Source organism: Nothobranchius furzeri, chromosome 16 (assembly GCF_043380555.1).
Source record: "Nothobranchius furzeri strain GRZ-AD chromosome 16, NfurGRZ-RIMD1, whole genome shotgun sequence".
NCBI lineage: Eukaryota > Metazoa > Chordata > Actinopteri > Cyprinodontiformes > Nothobranchiidae > Nothobranchius > Nothobranchius furzeri.
The window spans coordinates 3,275,826-3,300,996 of NC_091756.1; the positions used below are offsets into that span (position 1 = coordinate 3,275,826).

The window sequence follows — 25,171 nt, forward strand, 5'->3', positions numbered from 1 at the left end:
GCGCAATGAAAGTAACACTCGGGATACGTCATTAAAACTGCAAAGCCTATACACATCTTTCAGAGGCATGGCTGACTTCTCAATCGTGATTACAATGGAATTCCACTGTTTCCTTATTAAAGAACGTGAAGATTTAATGAGTGAGATTATCAAACAATAATCTATACATCAACAGAATATTACAAACTACATAAATACTTGATAATGTCTTTAGATTTAATTGATTTTCAACAAAAACAATGAGTTTCATTTTGTGACTTACTGACCAAATGTTTCAAAAAATCATGAAAAATACATAACTCATCATAAAATTACCAAAATATTCTCACATGGCAGTGTTGACATGTGGAATAATATGATGTTGTTTTTAAATCAGTAGACTCAAAGCTTTTTTGAAGAAAAATCAGTAAATATAACTGTAAGGGTCACAGTCAAAATTAAAATATTCATAAAAAAATAGTGCTACTTTCTAAAATTTATAGAAAAATCTCAGATCACCATAGGCACATGTGGAATGTTATAAATGTGTTATATTTACTTTGTACCTAAAAAAAACGTTCTTACAAAAATTAGTTACTTTTTGTCCAACTATACAAAAAACTGGCAAAAAGTAAAAAATTCATTAAAAATCAATGCTTTCGTACAAAAATCTCAAAATATTCCGAGATTGCCTCTGTGATGTGAGAATTCTTTTTATATTTTTGTTGGGGTCATAAATGTAAAATTGTACCTACAATAAAATAATATTTGCGTTAGTTGCTGTAGACAAAAATATGTCCTATAATTAAACACAAGGGGGAGCTCAAATCAAGACGACATTTTTTTTGTTTCATAAACCACCTAAGAGTGAACTTTGTGGCAAATGTCAAGAAGATTGTGAAAACAGAATTTGCGCTACAATTGCTAGCCTAAAAATGTATTTTTGTAAATTTAAAGCGCAAACATCTTCGTGGAGCTGCGGTTTTCATTATCTAAGCTCATGGCTATCCAGTTAACATAATCTGGAAAACGTAGCTTCTTACATGAAAATAATGATTTTTAGGAAATTTTTCAAATTTGAAATTTTAAATGATCATAAACCACGCCCACATTGATCAATCATTACCATATTGATAATGTAGTCTTAAGACTCTACAATGATGACAACCACTAAGTTTCGTGCAGATCCATTTAACCAGGTCAGCAGTATAATGTATTGCTATTTATAGCGCCCCCTATTGTTTAATCAAGGTGAAAATCAAGACATACACTTGAATTGACCTTAGGTTTGTATGTTATGAACAGCTTTGAAAAATGTCCAAATATTTTGAAGTTATGCTAAAAAAACTTTTTCATTCCCAAAAAAATATTTTAAAAATTCATATTTAAAAAAGTAAGCAAATTATCTAAAATCCCTTCAGATCGTTTGGTCAGCCGCTCCTCCTCTCTTGTCAGGCAAAGTTGTGATGTGATTGGGTTTGACGGCCGGGAGGAGTTAACGAAAGTACGTTTGACTTACTATGCAAATTTCTACTAATTAGCATAAGTTTAAAACATTTTTTAAAATACTCATCTTAATTTGACTGAGTCAATGAACATACTGGATGAGACCATTTGCTTGTTTACTAAAATATTGAGGAGAAACATGCCAAAAACATTTTTGGGGTACAAAGGCGCCAACTATTGGACAAAATTCAAACTTTTTTCTGTGATTGTAGATGTCACTATGACTGATATGATTTGTAACTTTCTGTATAGAATATGTATTTTTCATCAGTTAAAGGGCAAAATTTTTTAAAGCCTATAAGCCACGCCCACTTTTTAATCACTTTCAAAATATAGCTTAAGGGTCCAATGATTAACATATGTGCCAAGTTCTGTGGAAATCCATCAAGCCGTTTAGCTCAAACTAACTTTTTGACTCTTTAGCGCCCCCTTTTGGTGAATCCAAACAAAATGGGGAAGGTAGGGCTTACCGCTCATACTTCATAAGGGTCTAGAGTCTCATCACTTTATCTTGAGATATGGTGAAGATATCATCAATTAGCACATGTGCTAGCTAGCGCACTGATTTTGACATGGTGTCATTAGCCCAATTTTCAATATTTCTGCGTTTTTCTGCATCACAACAACTTATCTTAGTCCATAGATCATATGTACGAAGTTTGAAGTTGATTCGACGAAAAATGACGAATAGGTGATTAAAACTAAGTTTTGCATTTTTTGCGATCTAGCAAAAAATCTAGTTAGGCGGAAATGGGCGTGGCCAATACAAAAAAGATGGGGAATCATCCAAGGATCATGTACATATAAAGTTTTTGACTGTAGGACCTACGGTTTGGGAGCTAGTAGCTGAAACGTGTTGACCTCCGCAATAGCGCCACCTAGGTGACGCGGGGACCAAATTTTCGAATCTGAGTAGCGGTCAGGATTTTCTATCAGACTGCCATGTCAGATTTTCCCTGGCAATTTCAGGCTCTTGCGCCCATATACTTTTAGCGGAGAAGAATAATAAATAATAATAAATAATGAAAAATCCGTAGAAAAACAATAGGGTTCCCTGCCCTTTGGGCTTGGAACCCTAATGAAAAATCCGTAGAAAAACAATAGGGTTCCCTGCCCTTTGGGCTTGGAACCCTAATAATAAACTAGAACTGCAAGCAGTTATCAACGGGTTCCAAGCCCCCAGCGCCAGTCGCCCACCCGCCCCGCCCTCAACTTCGCCAGTCCTCACGCGGTCCCGCCCCAAAAACACGTTCTCCCGCCGGCGTCCCGTCAGCTCACTTCAACCGGCGCAACGAAAGTAACACTCAGGATACGTCATTAAACCTGCAAAGCCTATACACATATCTTTCAGAGGCATGGCTGACTTCTCAACCGTGATTACAATGGAATTCCACTGTTTCCTTATTAAAGAACGTGAAGATTTAATGAGTGAGATTATCAAACAATGATCTATACATCAACAGAATATTACAAATAACATAAATACTTGATAATGTCTTTAGATTTAAAAGATTTTCAACAAAAACTACGAGTTTCATTTTGTGACTTACTGACCAAATGTTTTAAAAAATCATGAAAAATACATAAATCATCCTAAAATTACCAAAATATTCTCACATGGCAGTGTTAACATGCGGAATAATATGATGTTGTTTTTAAATCAGTAGACTCAAAGCTTTTTTGAAGAAAAATTGGGAAATATAACTATAAAGGTCACAACAAAAATTCAAATATTAATAAAAAAATAGTGCTACTTTCTAAAATTAGGAGAAAAATCTCAGATCACCATAGGTACATGTGGAATGTTGTAAATGGCTTATATTTACTGTATACCTAAAAAAAACTTTCTAACAAAAATTAATTACGTTGTTGTCCAACTATACAGAAAAACTGGTAAAAAGTTAAAAATTCATTAAAAATCTATGCTTTTGTACAGAAATCTCAAAATATTCCCAGGTTGCCTCTGTGATGTGAGAATTCTTCTTCTATTTTTGTTGGGGTCATAAATGTAAAACTGTACTTACAATAAAATAATATTTGCATTAGTGGCTGTGGACAAAAATATGTCCTACAATTAAACACAAGGGGGAGCTCAAATCAATACGACATTTTTTTTCTTTCATAAACCACCTAAGAGTGAACTTTGTGGCAAATTACAAGAAGATTGTGAGAACAGAATTTGCGCTACAATTGCTAGCCTAAAAATGTATTTTCGTAAATATAAAGCGCAAACCTCTTCATGGAGCTGCGGCTTTCGTGACATAAGCTCTAGCCAATCCAGTTGACACAATCTGGAAATCTTAGCCTCTTACATGCAAATTGTGATTTTAAGGGAATTTTTCAAATTTGAAATTTTAAATGATCATAAACCACGCCCACTTTGATCAATCATTACCATATTGATAATGTAGTCTTAAGACTCTATAGTGATGACAACCACTAAGTTTCGTGCAGATCCATTTAGCTGGTTCAGCAATATAATTTCTTCCCAGTTATAGCGCCCCCTATTGTTTAATCAAGGTGAAAACCAGGACATACACTTGAATTGACCTTAGGTATGATTGTTATGAACAGCTTTGAAAAATGTCAAAGTCTTTTGAAGTTACGCTAAAAAAACTTTTTCATTCCCAAAAAATTATTTTAAAAAATCATATTAAAAAAAATAAGCAAATTATCCAAAATCCCTTCACATCTTTTGGTCAGCCGCTCCTCCTCTCTTGTCAGGGAAAGTTGTGATGTGATTGAGTTTGACGGCCGGGAGGAGTTAACGAAAGTACGTTGGACTTACTATGCAAATTTCTACTAATTTGCATAAGTTTAAAACATTTTTTAAAATACTCATCTAAATTTGACTGACTCAATGAACACACTGGATGAGATCATTTGTTTTTTTACGAAAGAAATGGGGAGAACCATGCCAAAAATATTTTTGGGGTACCACAGCGCCACCTATTGGACAAAATTCAAAAAAATTTCTGTGATTGTAGATGTCACTATGACTGATATGAATTGTAATTTTCTGTATAGAATATGTATTTTTCATGAGTAAAAGGGCGTAAATTTTTAAAGCCTATAAGCCACGCCCACTTTTTAATCATTTTCAAAATATAGCTTAAGGGTCCGATGATTAACATATATGCCAAGTTCTGTGGAAATCCATCAAGCCGTTTAGCTGAAACAAACTTTTTGACTCTTTAGCACCCCCTATTGGTGAATCCAAACAAAATGGGGTAGGTAGGGCTTACCGCTCATACTTCATAAGGGTCTAGAGTCTCATCAATTTATCTTGAGAAATGGTCAAGATATCATCAATTACCACATGTGCTAGCTAGCGCACTGATTTTGACATGGTGTCATTAGCCCAAGTTTCAATATTTCTGCATTTTTCTTCACCACAACAACTTACCTTAGTCCATAGATCACATGTACGAAGTTTGAAGTTGATTCGACGAAAAATGACGAATAGGTGATTAAAAGTAAGTTTTGCGTTTTTTGCGATCTAGCAAAAAATCTAGTTAGGCGGAAATGGGCGTGGCCAATACAAACTACGTGCAGAATTATCCAAGGATCATGTACATATAAAGTTTTTGACTGTAGGACCTATGGTTTGGGAGCTAGTAGCTGAAACGTGTTGACCTCCGTAATAGCGCCACCTAGGTGACGCGGGGTCCAAATTTTCGAATCTGAGTAGCGGTCAGGATTTTCTATCAGACTGCCATGTCAGATTTTCCCTGGCAATTTCAGGCTCTTGCGCCCATATAGTTTTATCGGAGAAGAATAATGAATAATAAATAATAATGAAAAATCCGTAGAAAAACAATAGGGTTCCCTGCCCTTTGGGCTTGGAACCCTAATAATGAAAAATCCGTAGAAAAACAATAGGGTTCCCTGCCCTTTGGGCTTGGAACCCTAAATACAGTTTTCGTGGATTACTTTCCTGCACACAGGCACTCATACGAGCTCTTCCAATCAATACACAATGGACAACAAAATACAGCAGTGTGTGCAAATCAGTGCGCCATTGTAACCTATTACACAGCTTACAACAGTGACATTTGTTAGCGTTCTACATGGGCTGTGTCAAATATGGCTTCCTACAATGAACTGGCACGCGATCCATGAAGGGCCGCATTTTGTGCAAAATGTGCATCTCAACTGTGACACATGCCGCGCATCACCATCAGCTCAGGCAGAGGAGAGAAAAAAGTGTAAGTCTAACTTGCACTGTGTGTGTGTGTGTGCGTGTGTGTCGTACTTTTGGTTAAGAATCTGGCAGCAGCATTTTAAACCTTCTGTAGTCTGCCCAAGGTGGAAGCCCTAATTCCAAACAGGACTGCATTTGCATAATCTAGACAGGAGGTAATACATGCGTGGATGACTGACTCGAGATGTGGGCGTTTGAGAATGGGTTTAAGGTGAGTGATATGGCGAAGCTGGAAAAAGCACGACCTGGCGGTGGCGTTGACTTGAATGGTCATGGACAGGTCGGAATCTAGTTTCACACCCAAACTAGTGGCACATGATTGGAAACTAAGGGCAGGTAGGGTTGGCACAGCTGATATACTACTGGCGTTTGTAGGATATAAAAGGATGGCCTCGGTCTTGCTGTCATTTAAACACAGGTAGTTAAAGGATAGCCAGGTTCTGATGCCAGAGAGGCAGTCTGTCAAAGCAGACTGAGTGATGCTAGTAAGTTTGACAATCATCTGCATAGAAGTGTTCGTTGACCCCGTGACTGGCGAGAATCTTGCATGTAAGCATGTAGATAGAAAAAAGGAGTGGACCTAGGATAGAGCCCTGAGCCCACAAAAATAAATAATAAATGATAAACAAGAATCTGCTTCTAGACCTGCAGAAAGAGAGCGAGAACAAAAAAGGGGACAAACAAATATACAAGACCACTGCGCCAAAATCATAAGGATATATAAAAGTAACTATTTTTGTTGAGAAGCACATGGTAATAATTGATAGTGCATTTTGTCCCAACAACAGCCACCACACAGGTGATGTGTGAGCATTCTTGTGAGAGCACCATGTGAGCACCTGCATGGGAACAAGCGCTTGTATATGTAAGGTTTCTCCATAGGAGTGTCCAATAGTGAGTGTGAGAGGCCACAGATCTGCCCCCAAAGACATGGAGGAGTTCTATTTCGTCTTGTCTTAGCCCTTAAGCGAGCTGCTATTGGAAGGGTGATCTCAGCATCAGCCAATCATGAAGAGCTTAAATGTACACCCACCACGTGGGCACCCCTTGTGGGTTATATAAGTGGAACAACCCCACTGTTCGCCTCCGTTTTCTCTTCATGCCAAGCTTAAGAGCTTCCTTTAAGAGCAATTATACAAGAAAAATCTACTCACCGACCATGTCCAGCGACGCCAGGACCTGCCCGGCCTGCCAGACGGGCTCCATCTCCAGCGGCGACCTGCACGCCAAGTGTAAGGTCTGTCTCTGGGCTCACCACGCTGGCCTGGCCTTGACCGCCAGGCCTCGTGCCCGTTTTGTACCGCTCTGCCCATGGCTGAAAAGGTCCGCCGGGTCAAGTACTTCACCCCCACCACCTACGAGGAAATTCTGGTGGCTGGCACGTACTTGCTGGACAAGGCGTTGCAGTTCTTCAACTTTGGCCAGGAGCCGGCTGTCTTCTACCGACTGGACGATGTCATCGACAGCGAGGAGTACGACGAGGCTGGCTGCCATAGCCCTTCTTCCCTCCTGTACAACACGGAGGTCGACGAGCCTCGCGAGGAGCACGACGAGGCTGGCTGCCATAGCCCTTTTTCCCTCCTGTACAACACGGAGGTCGACCACGAGGCTGGCTGCCATAGCCCTTCTTCCCTCCTGTACAACACGGAGGTTGACCACGAGGCTGGCTGCCATAGCCCTTCTTCCTTCCTGTACAACACGGGGGTCGACGAGCCTCGTGAGGAGCACGACGAGGCTGGCTGCCGTAGCCCCCTTTCCCTCCTGTACAACACGGAGGTCGACGAGCCTCGCTCAGTGGGTCCTTCTGCCCCAGTGGCTTCTCGCTCCTCCCTGCCAGCAGGGAGGAGTGAGAAGCTGCCCACCATCATCTCCGCGGCTGCGGCCCGCAAGGGGCTAGCCGTTCCAGAACCGGCTCTGCCTGAGGCAGATGAATTGGCGGGAATTTTCGGGGCGACACAGACGCGCTGTCCAGGCCCCGTCTGGCCACGCTTCCCCGCTGCCATGAGCTGCTGGTCCGCCGCCTCCTCCGAGCCTGCCAGGCTCAAGGCGCCAATTTCCACATATGTGCCCATTACCAAGGTCGAGGGCTTCTCCGACCTGGGCTGGCCATCCGTTCCCCCACTGGAGCCAGACTTGGCCTCGCTATGTGGCGTCAAGAACAACCTCGCTGGACCGCGAGCAGTTGCCGCTTCTAAGTATGACAAGCTGCTGAGGCGGCTCGCCGATCACGCACACCAGTGCGCCTTCCAGACCGGCGCTGCAGGAAATAACATCGCCTTCTCGCCTATGGCGTTTCCAAAATGGTGGAGGAGCTTGACGCTCCTGTTGAGTCAGAAACCATCATTACTAAAACTGCTGATGCCATCCTCAATCTGTGCGTGGCTGTACTCACCGGTTCTGCTCGCATTGCTGCCTGGCAGACCCTTATCCAGCGGGCCTTGTGGCTCAAAGCCCTGGCCTCCATTCCTGAACACCTTCACAAGGAGATGCTGGAAGGCCCCATCACCTCTGACGTTCTGTTTGGTCCCCATCTTACGAGCGTCATTGAGAGGGCTCAGATGGTGGCTGAACTTTCAGCCACGGTGCGAGACCTGGTCCACTCTCGGTCAGCCTCGCACTCCGGCCGTTCCCCCAGAGGATGGGACGAACGGCGCGGAAACTCCAGGCGCCCAGCTGCACGGCCCGCCCCGCGGAGCCGGCCTCCCGCTGAGGCGGGACCAGGGAGTTGGCGGCCAACGGTTCCGAATGAGCCAGCAGACACAGCCTTGGCAGTCTCAGTCACAGGAACCTCGCCGAAAACAACCACGAAAACGACTCGTTGGGGGGAATGTGTGTGCTTATGACTGTAATGTTAACTCTGTGAATGATTTTGGTTTTGAAATAAAACCCAAAAAACGTCACATCGAGAGCACAGTCCTACAGTCCTCTGCAGAACCCTCTGCCAAATCCTCACACATGATGTTCCCCGCACCAAACACTGCAGCGCATCTGCATGTTCACACAGTCGGACTCGGTCATGTTACATGGCTTGCTGTAAGGGTGCGCTCCATTTGCACACCGGCCCCAGCCTACGGCCAGGCCCGACTCATCCCGCTTCCCCCACAGCGTTGGGTGGGACGGGATGTCATGGCGCTGTCGTGACCACGCACAAAGCGCGCACGTTGGGCGGCTCCATCCGCTGGCACTTTGTTGTTCCCGTGCACGAGCCCGGCTCCCACTCGTCCTTCATCCTTGGACTCCACGCTCTGCGGTGCGGATCAGCCTCTTCCAGCTGTTTCACACTCGCCCTTTCGAGCACAGCCCTCCATGGGTCGCTCCCAGTTCTCTGGTACGAGCGACGGCGGTAAGGGAGCGAACCCAATCCTCACGTGACCTTGAGCACACGTCCGCTGTCGGAACGCGCGCACGAATGCCTCCCTTTCGGCTACTCGCTAGCCCAGCGCACTTTCTCCAAATGTCTGGAGACCGCGCTGCAGCCACTGCGCACGGCGGGAACGAGGGTTTTATTTTACCGGGACGATCTGCTCCGATGCCCCCGGTCCAAGGACGAGGCGTCAGAGCAAACCAGGAAATTAACAGAGCATCTGTCAACCCTGAGGTTTTCTATAAACTGGGGGAAGAACTCCATCCTTCCATCCCAGTTGATTGTGTTTCTCGGGGTGGAGCTGAACGCCTCCCTAATGAGAGCACGTTTGTCGCCGGTGAGAGCGGCAGATCTCACCACAGTGATCTCCCGCGTGCAACCCCACAAGATCGTGAGAGCCCTGTTAGTCATGAGACTTCTGGGCATGATGGCTGCAGCCCACTCGGCGGTGCTACTAGGGTTGTTGCGCTCGAGGTGCCTGCAACGCTGGTTCATACGCCTCCGGGTACACCCGATACGTCAGAAGAGACGTATGTTGAGGGTTCCCCCCTCAGTGGGCGGGGACTTCGCTCACTGGGGGAATCCCTGCATCCTCTCACACGGGGTCCCCATCGGGAGTCCTACGTCACACGTATCTGTGTTTACGGATGCATCACTGTCTGGGGTGGGGGCACATGCTTGTCCCATACGGCGGCAGATCGCTGGCCCTCCCACATGCACGAGCACATAAATGTGTTGGAGCTTATGACAGTGAGGAATGCGTTGAGACACTTCGCTGCCCTTCTCGAGGGCCGTCATGTCGAAGTTCACACAGACAGCCAGGTGGCGGCAGCCTACATAAATCGCCAAAGGGGAGTTCGATCCCTCCCACTATTGCGCGTAGCCACAGGTTTACTGTGCTGGGCACATGTCCACCTGCTGTGCCACCTACATTCCGGGGATCCTGAATGTAGCGGCAGACATCCTGTCGAGAGGGGTCCCCGCGACTCTGACTGGCGTCTGCATTTCGCACATATGGATAAGGTTTGGGGAACCGTCTGTGGAGCTGTTCACGGCTTGCGAAAACGCTCAGTGTCGCCTGTGGTTTTCCCGGAGTCCCCGGGACCAACCCCTGCTCGGGGCGGACGCCGTCTCACACCAGCCCTGGCCTCGAACGCTCCTTTATGCGTTTTCACCAGTCCCTCTGATTCCCCGTCTCCTGGACCGAGTTCGGTCAGAACAGCTCTCGGTAATTCTGGTGGCTCCCAGACGCCTGTCCGCGTCATGGTTTCCGGACCTGCAAGCGCTACTGTCTGGCTCCCCGTGGAGACTCCCGCGAAGGGAGGACGCCCCTCCCCAGGCGGATGGGATAATCAAACATCCTCCAGAAATAGGCCAACGGCTGTGGGTCTGGCCGCTGAGCAGTCACGCTTAGGGGTTTCTGGGCTGCCGCATGATGTGGTCTCCACGATTCAGAGTGCGCGGGTGCCTTCTACCATCACATCTTATGCTGCTAAATGGGCAGCTTTCCAGAACTGGGGCACAGAGCGGAATGTTCAAGCGCTCTCCTGCCAGCTGGCGGATGTCCTATCATTTCTGCAGATACGGACAGACAGGGGTCTCGCATTCAGCACTATTAAAACATATGCTGCAGCTATCTCATCCTGTCACCAGGATTTTGGTGATGGGTCTGTTTTCAGTCATCCCCTCACAAAACGTTTTCTAAAAGGTGTCAGGAGGAACAGGCCTGTGTCCCGCCCGCTAGTTCCCCAGTGGGATCTAACGGTGTTTCTGCGTGGCTTATTTGAAGCCTCATTTGAACCCCTGGACCAGGTCTCACTCAAGTTCCTGTCACAACTGCCTTGCTGCTGGCACTGGCATCAGTCAAGAAAGTGAGCGACCTAACTCGCCATATAAGTAGCTCCTGCATGCCTCAGGGTCCGGGAAGATGGCGGATCTGCTGTTTTATGCCCCAACCCAGCCTTTGTGCCCAAAAACATTAATACTTCCTTCAAATCCAGGTCAGTTTTCATTGGCTGGACTTTTTCCTTCTCCCCATAATTCTGATGAGGAGGCGACTTCTCATCTTCTCTGCCCGGTGCGCGCGCTCGCACGATATGTGTCACGCACTTCAGGGATTCGCCGCTCACAAATCATGTTTGTGCACTACAGGGAGTCTTCCCTTGGGCAAGCGCTGGTGGCCCAGCGCCTTTGACTATGGCTATGTGACGCCATTTCACTCGCTTACACATCAGCAGGGCGGGATCTTCCTGAGACACTCAGGGCTCACTCAGCCAGAGGGATTTCCTCTTCTGTGGCGCCCCACAGTGGTGTGTCGATGGAAGTCATTTGTCAGGCTGCTTCATGGGCTTCACCCTGTTCCTTTACTCGTTATTATTTACGAGATGTGTCTTCAGGATCCATCACTCGTTCAGTACTTGGACCTCAGCAGGCTGAGTGAAAGCATTATGGCACCTCATCATCCCTGCTTGAATGAATTTCATCCTCTTGTGGATGATATTTTTAGTGGGGGCCTCACTCTTATCTCTGGCTGCCTCAGCCTTTTAAGCCCTGGGCTGAGGCTGAGCGACCCTCACTAAAAGGAGACTTGTTGGGTGTGTCCATTGGTTGAGCTAACCAGTGTGGCGTAAACCCATCCAGCTGCGCATTATTCCAATAGCAGCTCGCTTAAGGGCTAAGACTAGACGAAATAGAACGTTGGTTACGTATTGTAACCCCAGATTCTATGAGTCTAGTCGCAGCCCTTAAGCCGCTGGCCCCACTGGTTCTGTTAGGACTAAGAGCCATCGGAGGCGAACAGTGGGGTAGTTCCACTTATATAACCCACAAGAGGTGCCCACGTGGTGGGCGTACATTTAAGCTCTTCATGATTGGCTGATGCTGAGATCACCCTTCCAATAGCAGCTCACTTAAGGGCTGCGACTAGACTCATAGAATCTGGGGCTACAATACGTAACCAACGTTCCAAGCCCTGGAGATTCAAGGGTCTCCCCAGGAGCAGGAACCCCAGTGAGACGGTCACTGGTGAAGCCCCAACCCCCCTCCCAAGAGGTGCTAAGGATTACTCTGGGGGTCGCAACCAGAAACCAGAGCTCTAGGAGATAACAACAGCAAGCAACCGCCCACCCTAGAGCTGGCCAAGCTTGGAACCTCTCCATTCAAAAGAATCCCCGATAGGCTGAGTCCAAATACCTAATGTAATATAGGTAGCAACTGTATATTTTTCAGGATTCCCCTAGGTTCACTATCATGCATATACGTCTAAAAGCCTACATGTCCACAAGAAAGGTCGGCATTTGTGCATTTGTCTAGGGATGTCCTCGAAAGCTCACGCAAGCTCTGTGATTGGTGAATGTGAGCGGTAGTCTAACAGTATGGTCTAATTGGTGGCAGCCAATTCAAATTCCATGGTTTTCTACGGGATGGGGGTAGGCTTAGCAAGAAATAAAGTACTGCTTACATTGTATCACAGAACAGGGTAAGACTATCACTTTTATGGATTTCTAAAAGTATATACATATTTCCTGAAAGGGGGAAAACTCAGGATTGTACCATTAAAGGGGAAATTGCACCAAAAATAATAAGTTACAGAAAGCAAAGCTATGTGATATTGGTGGAGTGTTTCAAACGTACAAACATAATCCAAAATAATGAGAAAGCCTTAAAATAATTACAGTGTGAAAAATCTACAAATAATGAAGTTGCAGAAATGAAACTGAAAACAAAACATGAGAAAATGCATCTGTGCCAAATGATTCATGCATTTGAAGACTTACATTGTCTGTAAAAACAACCCCGAGTTTCCAGATCTGGTACTTGACATCGATAGAGTTCAACCTGTTGAGAAAGGAAGAGGAATTTTGACCTTCTTCTTAGGAAGGATTCATAAAAGTTGAAGTAAGGATGCTCAGTTTAACCTCACTTGAGCACCATCAAGACAGACAGAACATAGGCTTAATGGCTAATTTTACTTATTTCTCCATAACTGATCTGATTTATTATCAAAATGATAAAAAAAAGAAAACATCTTAATTGATGAAAGGTTCAGAGTAGCGATGCTCGATGTCATTGATCTACCAACACTGTCGGCCGATATTGGCATTAAAATGTAACATCGGAAATGATCCGCATCAGTTTTAACTTCTTTAATTACATTACTTTTATACGCACATATGTGAAGAAGTAGAAACTTGCCCTATGAAGGGGGTGTTGGTCAGAATTATTTCAGGAGAGAATTTTGATCCAACCTATGTTGGAGAAAAAAATAAATATGGCACTTTTTGCCTTTGCCTAACTTAAACAGATTATGTTTAACTTTGCATAACAGGAGATGTGTGACGTTAGTTACTTAAACTAATTTAGTCATTCTTTTTTTATGATGGGACCCAAAATTGAGTGGTGTTGTTTATATCGGCATAAGAATTTAAGAGACTATTTCAGTAAAAACACTGATATCGAGCATCCCTAATCAAACTATTAAAACCTGAAAATCCCACTTCATGCCACAGTAATCACTTCATCCTTCTCTGTCACTCACACAGACACACACTTTCTACTTGTTACACAGAGGCCGCAATACTAACACAGCTGCTAGTGAGCTGTCTTTCCTCGGCTTTCTTTTCTTGTTAGCACTGCTGAAATCCAAAGCAGCCTTGTCCAGTCCCAGCAACTCACTGATGCGATCATGGCCATAGAATTCCCCATATTTATCCATCACCTAAGAAAGAGAAGGAATTATGTTTATTCCCCACAGTGTTATTTTTTTAAACTGCAGATTTAATCACTGACCTTTCTTTTCACAAACTTATCCCAGTAGTTGTTAGGGAAAGACCTGAAAGGACATTATCAGAGTAATCATGGAGCTGAAGACATTCAATTCAAGTTTATTTATAAAGCACCAAATCACGACAAGCGTCGTCTCAAGGCACTTCACATAATAAACATTCCAATACAATAAGCCAATCAGTAAAAAAGTAAAAAGTTTCCTGTATAAGGAACCCAGCAGGTTGCATCGAGTCACTGACTAGTGTCAGAGCCTTTACAGCAATCCTCATACTAAGCAAGCATGCAGCAACAGTGGAGAGGAAAACTCCCTTTTAACAGGAAGAAACCTTCAGAGGAATCTGGCTCAGTATAAGCAGCCATCCTCCACGACTCACTGGGGATGGAGAAGACAGAGCAGACACACACACACACACACACACACACGCGCGCGCGCACACACACACACACACACACACACACACACACACGCGCACACACAAACAACATACCAAGTAGTGTTTCTATGGCTACATTGTGATTTCTTAGTATATATTCTATTGAGGAAGAGATTAAATTTACTGTCTTAAAATAAGTGAATCCATAATTAATTCAATAGGTGAACTAGTAGTAGCACATTCCATGTCAAAGAAAGTAAAAAGGGGAGGGAGAATGTTTAAGTGGTGAGCAACAGTGTTCAAGCGAGGCCACCACAGCTCAGCCGAACATCACTGTTGCTTCTTCTGGGAAGAAAAACACTTAGAGAAACAATAACGTTAACAGCTGAAATTGCAGAAAATAATACAGTTAAAGAGCAAATTGTAGAAGAAAGTAGTCGAGTGTGGAAAGTGGTCAGTATGTCTTCCAGCAGTCTAAGCCTATAGCAGCATTAACTACAGCCAATCAATCAATCAATCAATCATTTATATAGCACCTTCCAATGCCTTTGCTGGAGCTCAAGGCGTTTAATATAAAATACACTAAAAACCTAGAACAATTAAAAGGATATTAAAGCAACATACAAAAATGTAAAAGGAGCATGAAAGCCTAAAACCAAGCCACATCAAAGCCAAATGATAAAAAGGAGTCTTCAAATGATTCTTGATGACCTCCACTGATGGTGACAGTTTAATATCGAGTGGAAGCTTATTCCAGAGAGAAGAAGCCAAGACAGAGAAAGCCCGATCACCTCTAGACCTGCACCTAGTCTGTGAAACTTTTAGTAGCTCTAGGTCAGCCAAGCGTAGAGTTTATGATGGGGTATGTCTTTTTATTAGTGCTGCCAAGTATGGTGAATCACCACCTTAAAGAAAACAGAAGACATGACATAACACAGAAATTTAAACAGCCCGAAGACCTACAGGGAGCCAATGTAACGAGGCCAGCACAGGAGTGATATGTGCTGACTTCCTTGTTCCTGTCAGAAATCTGGCTGCAGAGTTCTGAACCAACTGTAGACGTCTCAATGCTGCCTGACTTAACCCAACAAATAAAGCATTACAATAGTCGAGTCTGGACAAAACAAATACGTGGAGCGCAGACTCCATATGCACTCGAGACAGCATGGGTTTGATTTTGGTTAGCCGTCGCAGGTTAAAGAAGCAGGCTCGTACAACCATGTTCTTATCTTCTTATCAATTTCCCTCTGGGATTAATAAAGTATTTTTGAATTGAATTGAATTGATGTGAGCTTCCAATTCTGCATCCAGCCTCATGCCAGGCTGGTGACAACTGACTTCTGATAGGGAGAGAGAACATCTAAATTGGAAGCAAAACTCACACCCACCTTACTAGAGGGGAGAAATGTAATAAGCTCAGTTTTGCTCTCAATCACATGGAGGTAATTGGCTACGAGCCATAACTTATCATCCAAACAAGCCAGAAGATTAGAAATGGAGCCCTTCTCCCATGGAAACAGAGGAAAATAAATCTGGGAGTCATCTGCATACAGATGAAGCTTAACACCATTTCTGTGCAGGAGAAAGGCTGGGTTAAGTGTCGTGCCCAAGGACACAACAGCATAATTATCTGCCGGGAGCCAGGATTGATCCTGGAACCCTCTGATTACAGGACAGCCCGATCTACCTCCAGAGCTACTGTTGCCCTGGATAAGAGCCAATGAAGCCATATTACAGGTTTGGTTAAATGAAAACCCATTTTTTAAAGATGATTTCTGATTATAATTAGTCGCTCTGAGTTTTTATGCAGGCTGAACATAAAATAGTCTCCAACACCTATCTCCTGCATTAGCTTCTGATGTTTATGTTTATGTATTTAGCAGACACTTTTGTCCAAAGCGACTTACAAGTGATAATCAGCATGTTGCCCTTGAGGCTAACAACAACAATAACAACAACAAGATTGACATCAGTCATGGAGAGGAGGGAACAAGGAGTGGACAGTAGAGAGGGGGGACGGGTGCAGGGAGGGTGCTAGTTTAGAAGATGCTCTCTGAAGAGCAGAGTCTTCAGGAGTTTCTTGAAAATCGAAAAGGAAGCCCCTGTTCTGGTAGTGCTTGGTAGGTCATTCCACATTTGTGGAACGATGCATGAGAAGAGTCTGGATTGTCCTAAGCATGGTGTAGGAACTGCTAGCTGACGATCTTGTGATGACTGGAGCGGCCGGGATGTAAGCCTTTGCAAGAGGATTCAGGTAGATGGGAGCCGTACCATCTCGGACTTTGTATGCTAGTGTTAGCAATTTGAATTTGAAGCGTGCTGTTAGCGGTAGCCAGTGGAGCTCAATGAACAGAGGGGTGACGTTTGCTCTTTTTGGCTGGTTGAAGACCAGACACGACGCTGCGTGCTGGACCATTTGAAGAGGTCTCACAGTACAGCCTGGAAGACCAGTTAGAAGGGCATTGCAGTAATCGAGGCGGGAGATGACAGTAGATTGCACCAGGAGCTGGGTGGCATGTTGTATTAGGTATGGTCTGATCTTTCGTATGTTATACAGCGTAAAGCGGCATGCACGAGCAACAGAGGCAACATGATCTTTGAAGGTCAGGTGTTCATCAATCACAACACCCAGATTTCGAACTGCTTTTGAAGGAGCTAGAGATAGGAAGTCATTTTAGATTGAGATATTGTGCTGTATGGATGGTTTTGCTGGGATGACAAGTAGTTCAGTTTTAGAGAGGTTGAGTTGGAGATGGTGGGATTTCATCCATTTAGATATGTCAGAGAGACAGTTTGATATTCGTGCAGAGACAGTGTGGTTGTCCGGTGGAAATGACAGATAGAGCTGGGTGTCGTCTGCATAGCAGTGGTAGGAGAAGCCATGTGATCGAATGATCTCACCCAGTGAGGTGGTGTATATGGCAAAGAGAAGACGTCCTAGTACAGAGCCCTGGGGGACTCCTGTTGCACGATGGTGCACGGTAGAGGATTGTCCAAGCCAAGATATACTGAATGATCATCCTGTGAGGTACGATTCAAACCAGGCATGTGCTTTCTCTGTGATGCCCATGCTAGAGAGTGTGGACAAAAGGAAGCCATGGTTGACAGTGTCAAATGCAGCCGATAAGTCGAGCAGGATAAGCACTGAGGATTTGGCAGTCGCTCTAGCTTCTTTTAAAGATTCTGTCACTGCTAACAGAGCAGTTTCAGTGGAGTGGCCCTTTTTGAACACAGATTGGTAAGGGTCAAGCAGACAGTTTTGTGAGAGGTATTCTGTGATCTGCTTGAAAGCCACCTTTTCAATGATTTTGGACAGAAAAGGGAGGAGAGGGATAGGTTGGTAGTTCTCCACATGATTTGGAGGAAGAGATGTTTTTTTTTTTAGCAGCGGTTTAACCTGAGCGTGCGTAAGAGAGGTGGGAAATGTACCGATGTCATGAAGCGTTGATCACATGTGTGACTGCTGCGGCTACTGTAGGAGCAATAGCTTGGAGCAGCTTAGTCGGAATGGGGACAAGTGGGCATGTAGTAGGGCGGCTGCACGTGAGAAGCTTGTTCACACAGTTCAGTGAGATAGAAAATAGACTACTAAAATCTAGGATTTGAAAAGCCTGACAAATCTACATCACACTGTCATTCTTCTTCCGGCACTCGCAGAGTACAGACGCTTCTGCTTTTGCTCCCTTGTCTTTTTTCCCAAGGCTCTTTGTCCTGTCTGCCCACAGAGCGCTTCTCTGCATTTCTTCTGAAAAACCCTATTTTTTAGAATGGATTTAATTAATTGGTCATTCAATGTGATTGTCAAGATTTTTTCTACGATGAGAACGGAGGAGGGGGCTCCCACTTGCCCGCAAGGGACACACGCAGCGGGATATATGCTCGATTCCTGGAGGGAGTGGAAGATCGCATGCCTCTCTCAGTTGTCCATTGAGGATGTCGAAGATGTGTGGATATTTGGCCTGATGATCACTGGATTTCTTCTGATTGGAGTGGGAGGATATCTGGTTTTCTGGAAATTTGGGAAGACGGGAGCGATTGGAGGGCAACCCGCACCCACGGAAAGCACCGTCCGTGTGGAGACCTCACAGACTGGGACGTTACTCGAGGTGAATCGTAAGCTGGTCAATGTTCTAGCTGCGATACCAGTATTAGTGCGCAAAATGGATGTCATCTCGGAGAGGGTCACTGGACGGTATGGAGATGTTTAAAACCTGAATTGGCTTCACTGGAGGACTTGAATGATCAGTTACAGACTTCAAGGCAGAGAGGAAAATTATCTCTGCCTGACCCGAACAAAGTCTTATCCAAATCTGACGCCATGGCAGCCTTGTGAATGCCAACAACCCCCCACAAAGGAATGCAGACAGATGCTGTGAAAACCCGACCTACCCCCCCCGCCTTCGGATTGGTGGACGTCAGCCTGGCGAGGTCATCAACCTGCAGGTGTCAATGTGCTCTGCGCTCCTCCCAAGATCTACCTGCAGGTGTCAATGTGCTCTGCGCTCCTCCCAAGATCTCCCTCCCACCTGTGGCTACAGTGGCTGAGCGCCATAGGGCTGCTCTCGCTGGGGAAACAGGGTCCCAGCCCCCCCACCCCCACCCCCGCCTTCCTCTCGGTGTCTCATGTTGTGAATTGTTGATGTTCGTGCTTATATGCTTGAGGCGTTTTTTTTTTTTTTTTTGCATAGTAAAGCTATGCCCTGCCGGGAGTAACTCTGGTATGCCTTTTTTCCCTCCCCCAATTTATCCTCATGTAATCCCCTTTTCATCTAATTAACGGTAGCGCGACTCTTGTTGCGAATGACCACAGTACCAATTCTTCTGTACTGAAAAAATTGCCCCTCGGGGATGATTAAAGTTTTTTTGAATTTGAATTGAATTGAATTGAATTTAACATTCATGGACTCACCCATCTTGAATCGTGACGGGGAAGGCTGTTGTTGGTTTAGTGTCCAAAAAACAGGAGAGAATGTCTCGGCTGGTAGAAGCTAACCGTTAGCATTAGCAACACCACGACACGGCAGAAGCTCCTCCAGGCTTTTGTTAATTATGGAGATAGAACATCAGTGTTACAAAGTAAACACAGCCAGTGGTAGAGTTATGTTGCCGTTGCAATTGCGTTCCTAATGGAGATGTCCAACTATCAGAAAATAGGATTCCAAAACCTGCCATCTGAAGCTCCCCTCTGATCTAGCGATGTTCTAGGTCCTGAAACAGGCGCACCAGGACTTTTCATACTCAGAGCAAAACATATAAGGCATTCATTCCTACTAGTGACCAATTAAAATACAATGATTTAATGAGTGAACCACACCTTTAACACAGGAGTTACCTACAGGTTCTGCTTTGTACCTGTCAGCAGGTGAGTCACCACAATTTGGACCAGTTGAAGGCAAGAGACAGACAACTGATCCAAACCAAAATACAAAGAGTAGCGGTAGTCCAATATGCAAGTAACAAAAAGGTGGATAACTCACTCAAAACATTCTGTAGCCTAGGTAAACCAGAGCCAATGGAGTCACTTCCCTAACTTCATGGACACGCTCCTTCAATAGGTGTTTGCCTCCATTAATGAGCATCTGCTATATTCCTGTGTCTAGCAATGACCTTAACCCCCTTGAAATACAGTTGTGGTAGAACATGTGGTTCTCAGGAACAATCTCTTTCCAGAGTACATCTCAAATCCGCTCATTTTCTGGATCAGAGGCAGATTAAGAAACTTGGAGAGCACAACTTGACATGTTGCTAACTGATCCCAATCTCACTCCTTATATCAGCAGAAGAATTGTGGACAGTTGGCTGACATCTGCAGCCAACCTGATGAAGGGGATGGATCCACACACGTTACCGACCATCCTGCTGAGATGATTTATTTCACAGTATATATTTAGTGACGTATGCAGCGTTTTGCATGGTGCAGGAGGGAGAGGAATAATTTGCCCAGTTCCTGAACAATCCTCGGCAATCTCCAGCGACTTCAATGTAAGCTAAATACCGTGAATCCTCTAATATTGGCCTGTATTCAATTAACGGCCGGGTATCATATTTTGGCCGGTGTCGGAGTCGGCGGAGGTGAATAATGGCTGTTTTTTTATTGTGGCCGGGTGGAATGCAAGCAAGTACATGGGGCGGTTGTGTCATCCGCCTCACTTTTGATTTGCCAGTGATAGATCACGAGGGTAACTTTAACCGTGCGGAGACGAAGAGGAGGCGAAAATTTGATATCAAGTTCAAAGAGAACGTGCTGATTATGCTGCAGAACACTGGGGAGCAATAGGGGTTGTATGAACTAGTCGACTTCACTATAGTGACTTTTTATGCCTGTAATCGACTAGTCGCTGTCACGTGATAATGACCGGCAAGTTGCAGCCCTTGGAAAATACAGCAGCCTGCTGTCAGCAGGTGACGAGCTCCTGTGCTTGGGGGGGCAACGCGCTGTGCCAGAGCGTCGGTACTGACACGCGATCGTTCATGTCGGCTCATTTCCTTTAATGTTTTCTGTCTGTTATTTGCGCCTGATGCGTTTCGCTGCTGTGGAGCGGGGTGCATCACCTTGTCCTCCGGTGACGCACCGATCACTGATGCGGCCGGCAAGCAGGGAGCACTCTGCTGTTTTTGCGGTCGGTAGATCTGCGTCCTGAGCACAGCCACAGTAACATTATCAAATCAGGTGTCGCCACCTCAAAAACTAATTTAACACGCGATCGTTCATGTCGGCTCATTTCCTTTAATGTTTTTTGTCTTTTATTTGCGACTGATGCGTTTCGCTGCTGTGGACCGAGGCGCATCACCTTGTCCTCCGGTGACGCACCTCACCGGTGCTGCCGGCAAGCAGCGCACACCCCGCAGTTTTTGCGGTCGGTAGATCTTTTAGAACTGCAGTTCAAAGGTAACTCATAAGGTGAATATATATGAACCCAGGTAGCAGTTTTTCTTTAGGATTGAGAGGAGATGCAGGAAGATAATAAACAGGCAGGACAGAAAAATAGTCAAATAAAAACAAGTTAGTTTTTGTACCTGGTGGTTGCAACAAACAGACACCATTGAAGGTAATCAGAAGTGAGGAACAGAAAATGAAATATATTATTTTAATGTTTAGAGCAGCAGGAACTCCGAGAGGCTGCAGGCGCATCAATGAGTTTGCGGCCGCAGCGCAGGGGGAGGGGGGAGAGGGCTGAAGCAGAAACTACCGTTGTTAAAAAAAATGTGTTTAACTTTGAAAAGGTGGGCACAATTTTAATTGTCAAAAACTCCAGCGAACCATTAGTTCATTTTGCTCAGATCGAAATTGAGGCCTGCCTCTAATACTGGTCCTCCTTCCAATGAAGGCCTGGAGCTTGATGAGCTTGAGTCAAATACAGGCCCGGGCCTGTATTAGAGGATTTACGATATATTTGCTGTTTCTTTGTTTTTTACATAGCCTCCCAGCAGCAGTGTGTTGTGTGGTGGGGTGAGTACTCTTCATCTCTATAACATCTTTGAGCTCTTCATTTCAGGAGAGGGAGCTCACCAGCTGCAGGGTATTAGCAATCAGCGGCAGATGCAGCTTCTCAGGTCATCTGCAGCAGAGCTCTATTTAAGAGGAGCGGGAACCACTACACAGCGCTGGATGATTAACTACTCATGGTAGTATTTTGGCCACCCGTTCTAGGTTGCTTGGTTTTCTAAGTAGATAATTGACTGGGAGAATTTCTTGGATTATTCTGTTGGATTTTTTGGACTCAAGTTTTGTATCCTCTCTCCAGGATCACTGGACAATCTTCCCTGACGCTCTGGGTTTGTTGGATATTATCCTCCATCCAAGAAGCAGAACCTCACTGGATTACTCACCTGGAAAGAACCATACCTTCCTGGACTTCACGGTTCGCCTCTCCTCTTATTCCTCTGCCACCCTGCCTGGCTCCCTCTCCTGGACTCACCCCGTCACTCCACCTGCCCTCCTCGACCTCCTCCACCTGCAGAACTTGGACTCTCTCTGGCTCCAACTACTCTGGGTTTATTCCAGGGACTCCTTTTGTTAGATTCCTTAAATAAATCATTGTTTTGAACTTTCCCCCCGTCTTGTGATGATTCTTCATGTTGTGGGTTAAACACATTCCCAGGAACATGACAGAATCATCCAGCCAGAACTCTAACCCCGTGGAATCATCATTAACCAATTTTTGCTCCAGGTTAACTCAGCAGGAACAGGTCCTGCCCATCTTAATGGAGCAGCTCCAGGGAGTGAATCAAAGATCTCAACAGCTGGAGGTCTTGATCCGCCAACTCCAACAGGGTCTCACCCAGCTCCAGGCACAGAATCCCTCTCTGGGAGGCGCCTCCACCTCCCAAGGACACCCCGCTGTTCCTGTACCCAACGCTGAGGGGGCCACTGCCCCGGAACCCACCTACTTCCGCGCCGCCCCTGCACCACCTGCTCAGACTTACAGCGGGGAATTCGAGGAGTGCCACAGTTTTCTCCTACAGTGTAGGTTGGCGTTTGCTCGATCTCCAGGTGCTTTCCAGACTGAGGTTAGTCAAATTTCTTATATTGTTGGACTGCTACGTGGGAAGGCTTTACGGTGGGCAGAGGCTAAGAGCCACAATCCTGCCTTTTTGGCAGGTCCCTTGGAGACTTTCCTGGCAGATTTTAAACTGACTTTTGGTTCTGACGTGTCCCCCATGGATATAAGCAGGAGGCTATGGACGCTGTCTCAAGGGCAGAGGACGGTGGCAGAGATGACCCTAGAGTTCCGAACGCTGGCGGCTCGATCCGCCTGGAACGATGAGGCTCTCACCGCCGCTTTCACGGAGGCCCTAAACAGCCGCATCAGAAACCAGCTCGCTATGTGCCCGGAACCTCAGTCCCTGGAGGGGTTGATCAAGCTGGCCATCTCCCTCGATAAGAGACACCGGGAACTCCACGTACCTACTTCTGCACCGGCGATCAGATCAAGTCGAGTGGTGGAGGGCCGTTCAGGGTCAGTAAGTCATTCCCCACCTGAGGTTCTCGCCCCGGAGGAACCCATGCAACTAGGGAAGACCAGACTCAGCCTGGAGGAGCGTGAACATCACATGAGATTGGGTCTTTGCATGTACTGTGGGGGGTCTGGGCATTTTGCTAGAACTTGCCCGGTCCTGGTAAAAGGGGGTGCCCACCGGTAAAGTCGGGACTACTGGTGGGCAGTCAGAACTCTAAAGGGTCCCGTAGTGTTTTGCCTTGCATGTTGTATGTTAATGCTAAACAGTTTCCTGTAGATGCATTATTGGACTCAGGATGTGAACAGTCTTTGATTGACACTGAACTGGTACGTCAGTGGGGAATTCCCACGACCCGACTCTCCAGTCCACTCGCGGTGGCGGCTCTGGATGGACGCAGCCTTACCACCATCATGCATCGGACGGTTCCGGTAAGACTCAGGGTGTCGGGAAATCACTTGGAAGAAATAGAGTTCTTTGTTTTTCCCTCCCTACAGACTGCGTTAGTACTAGGTCACCCTTGGCTCCTCCGCCACAATTCCCAGGTGAACTGGGAGACGGGAAGCGTGGAGGGGTGGAGCCCGAGATGCTCCCTGTCCTGCCTTGGAGTTGCTTCCCCTGACAGCAGCGTGTCCCGATCGCCGCCAGCAGAGAAGATAGACTTGTCCAACGTACCCCAGGAGTATCATGACCTCGCTCAGGTATTCTGTAAAGACAGAGCTACTTCTCTCCCTCCACACAGGCCCTTCGATTGTAGCATAGAACTGCTGCCTGGAGCTCCTCTTCCCAGCAGCCGTCTCTACCATCTCTCCAGACCTGAGCAGGAGAGCATGGAGACCTACATTCAGGAATCTCTGGCCGCCGGACTCATTCGTCCCTCTTCCTCTCCCCTGGGCGCGGGATTCTTTTTTGTCCCGAAGAAGGAAGGTACCCTCAGACCTTGTATAGACTATAGAGGGCTTAATCAGATCACCATAAAGAATAAATACCCGCTGCCTCTACTCAGTTCCACCTTCGAGCCTGTACAGAACGCGCGGGTGTTTAGCCGCCTGGATCTCCGAAATGCGTACCACTTGGTGCGCATCAGGCAAGGGGATGAGTGGAAGACTGCTTTTAAGACACCTATAGGATATTTTGAATATTTAGTTATGCCTTTTGGGTTAACTAACGCTCCTGCGGTGTTTCAGGCGCTTGTAAATTCTGTGTTGGGTGATTTCTTGAATAAGTTTGTGACTGTGTACTTAGATGACATTTAGATTTTTTCTGAGGACTCTGCACAGCATGTGAAGCATGTTAGAGCGGTTCTCCAGCGGTTGTTGGAGAATCGCTTATATGTCAAAGCAGAGAAGTGCTTGTTTCATGTTTCTCAGGTCAAGTTTCTCGGGTTCATTGTGGAACACGGGAGACTCCGAGCGGATCCTGAGAAAGTCATCGGGGTCACGGAGTGGCCTACTCCCTCATCACGGAAGCAGCTGCAGCGTTTCCTCGGCTTCGCAAACTTTTACCGGCGCTTCATTAAAGGATACAGCCAGGTAGCTGCACCTCTGACTAACCTAACTTCTGTGAAACGCCCATTTGTCTGGTCCCCAGAAGCCGAGGCTGCTTTCCAGGAACTTAAGAGGCGCTTCACAGACGCGCCGGTACTCCACAGACCGGATCCCCAGAGACAGTTCGTGCTGGAGGTGGATGCATCTGACACCGGGGTGGGGTCAGTCCTATCACATGTAGCACCCGTGGACAATAAGCTTCACCCCTGTGCATTTTTCTCCAGGCGGCTGTCCCCGACAGAGAGCCGTTATGACGTGGGAGACAGGGAGCTGCTCGCAGTGAAACTCGCCATCGAGGAATGGCGACATTGGTTGGAAGGAGCGGAAACGCCGTTCCTTATCTGGACAGATCACAAAAACTTGATTTATTTGAAGGAAGCTAAGCGTCTTAATCCCCGCCAGTATAGGTGGTCGTTGTTTTTTTCTCGCTTCAACTTCCAGATCTCCTATCGCC

At 46.0% G+C, this 25,171-nt stretch overlaps 1 protein-coding gene across 3 annotated transcripts in view; it reads right to left on the reverse strand.

Moving 5' to 3' along the window:
* Positions 1-25,171, reverse strand: part of ryr2a (ryanodine receptor 2a (cardiac)) — a 710,821-nt gene that overhangs the window by 243,982 nt on the left and 441,668 nt on the right. For all 3 annotated transcript variants that reach the window (XM_070545357.1, XM_070545356.1, XM_070545355.1), the window contains 3 exons: positions 13,842-13,884; positions 13,637-13,770; positions 12,830-12,890 (listed from right to left, as the gene is read on the reverse strand). In XM_070545357.1, coding sequence (XP_070401458.1) covers positions 12,830-12,890; positions 13,637-13,770; positions 13,842-13,884 — 238 coding nt within the window. The remainder of the gene's footprint in view (positions 1-12,829; positions 12,891-13,636; positions 13,771-13,841; positions 13,885-25,171) is intronic.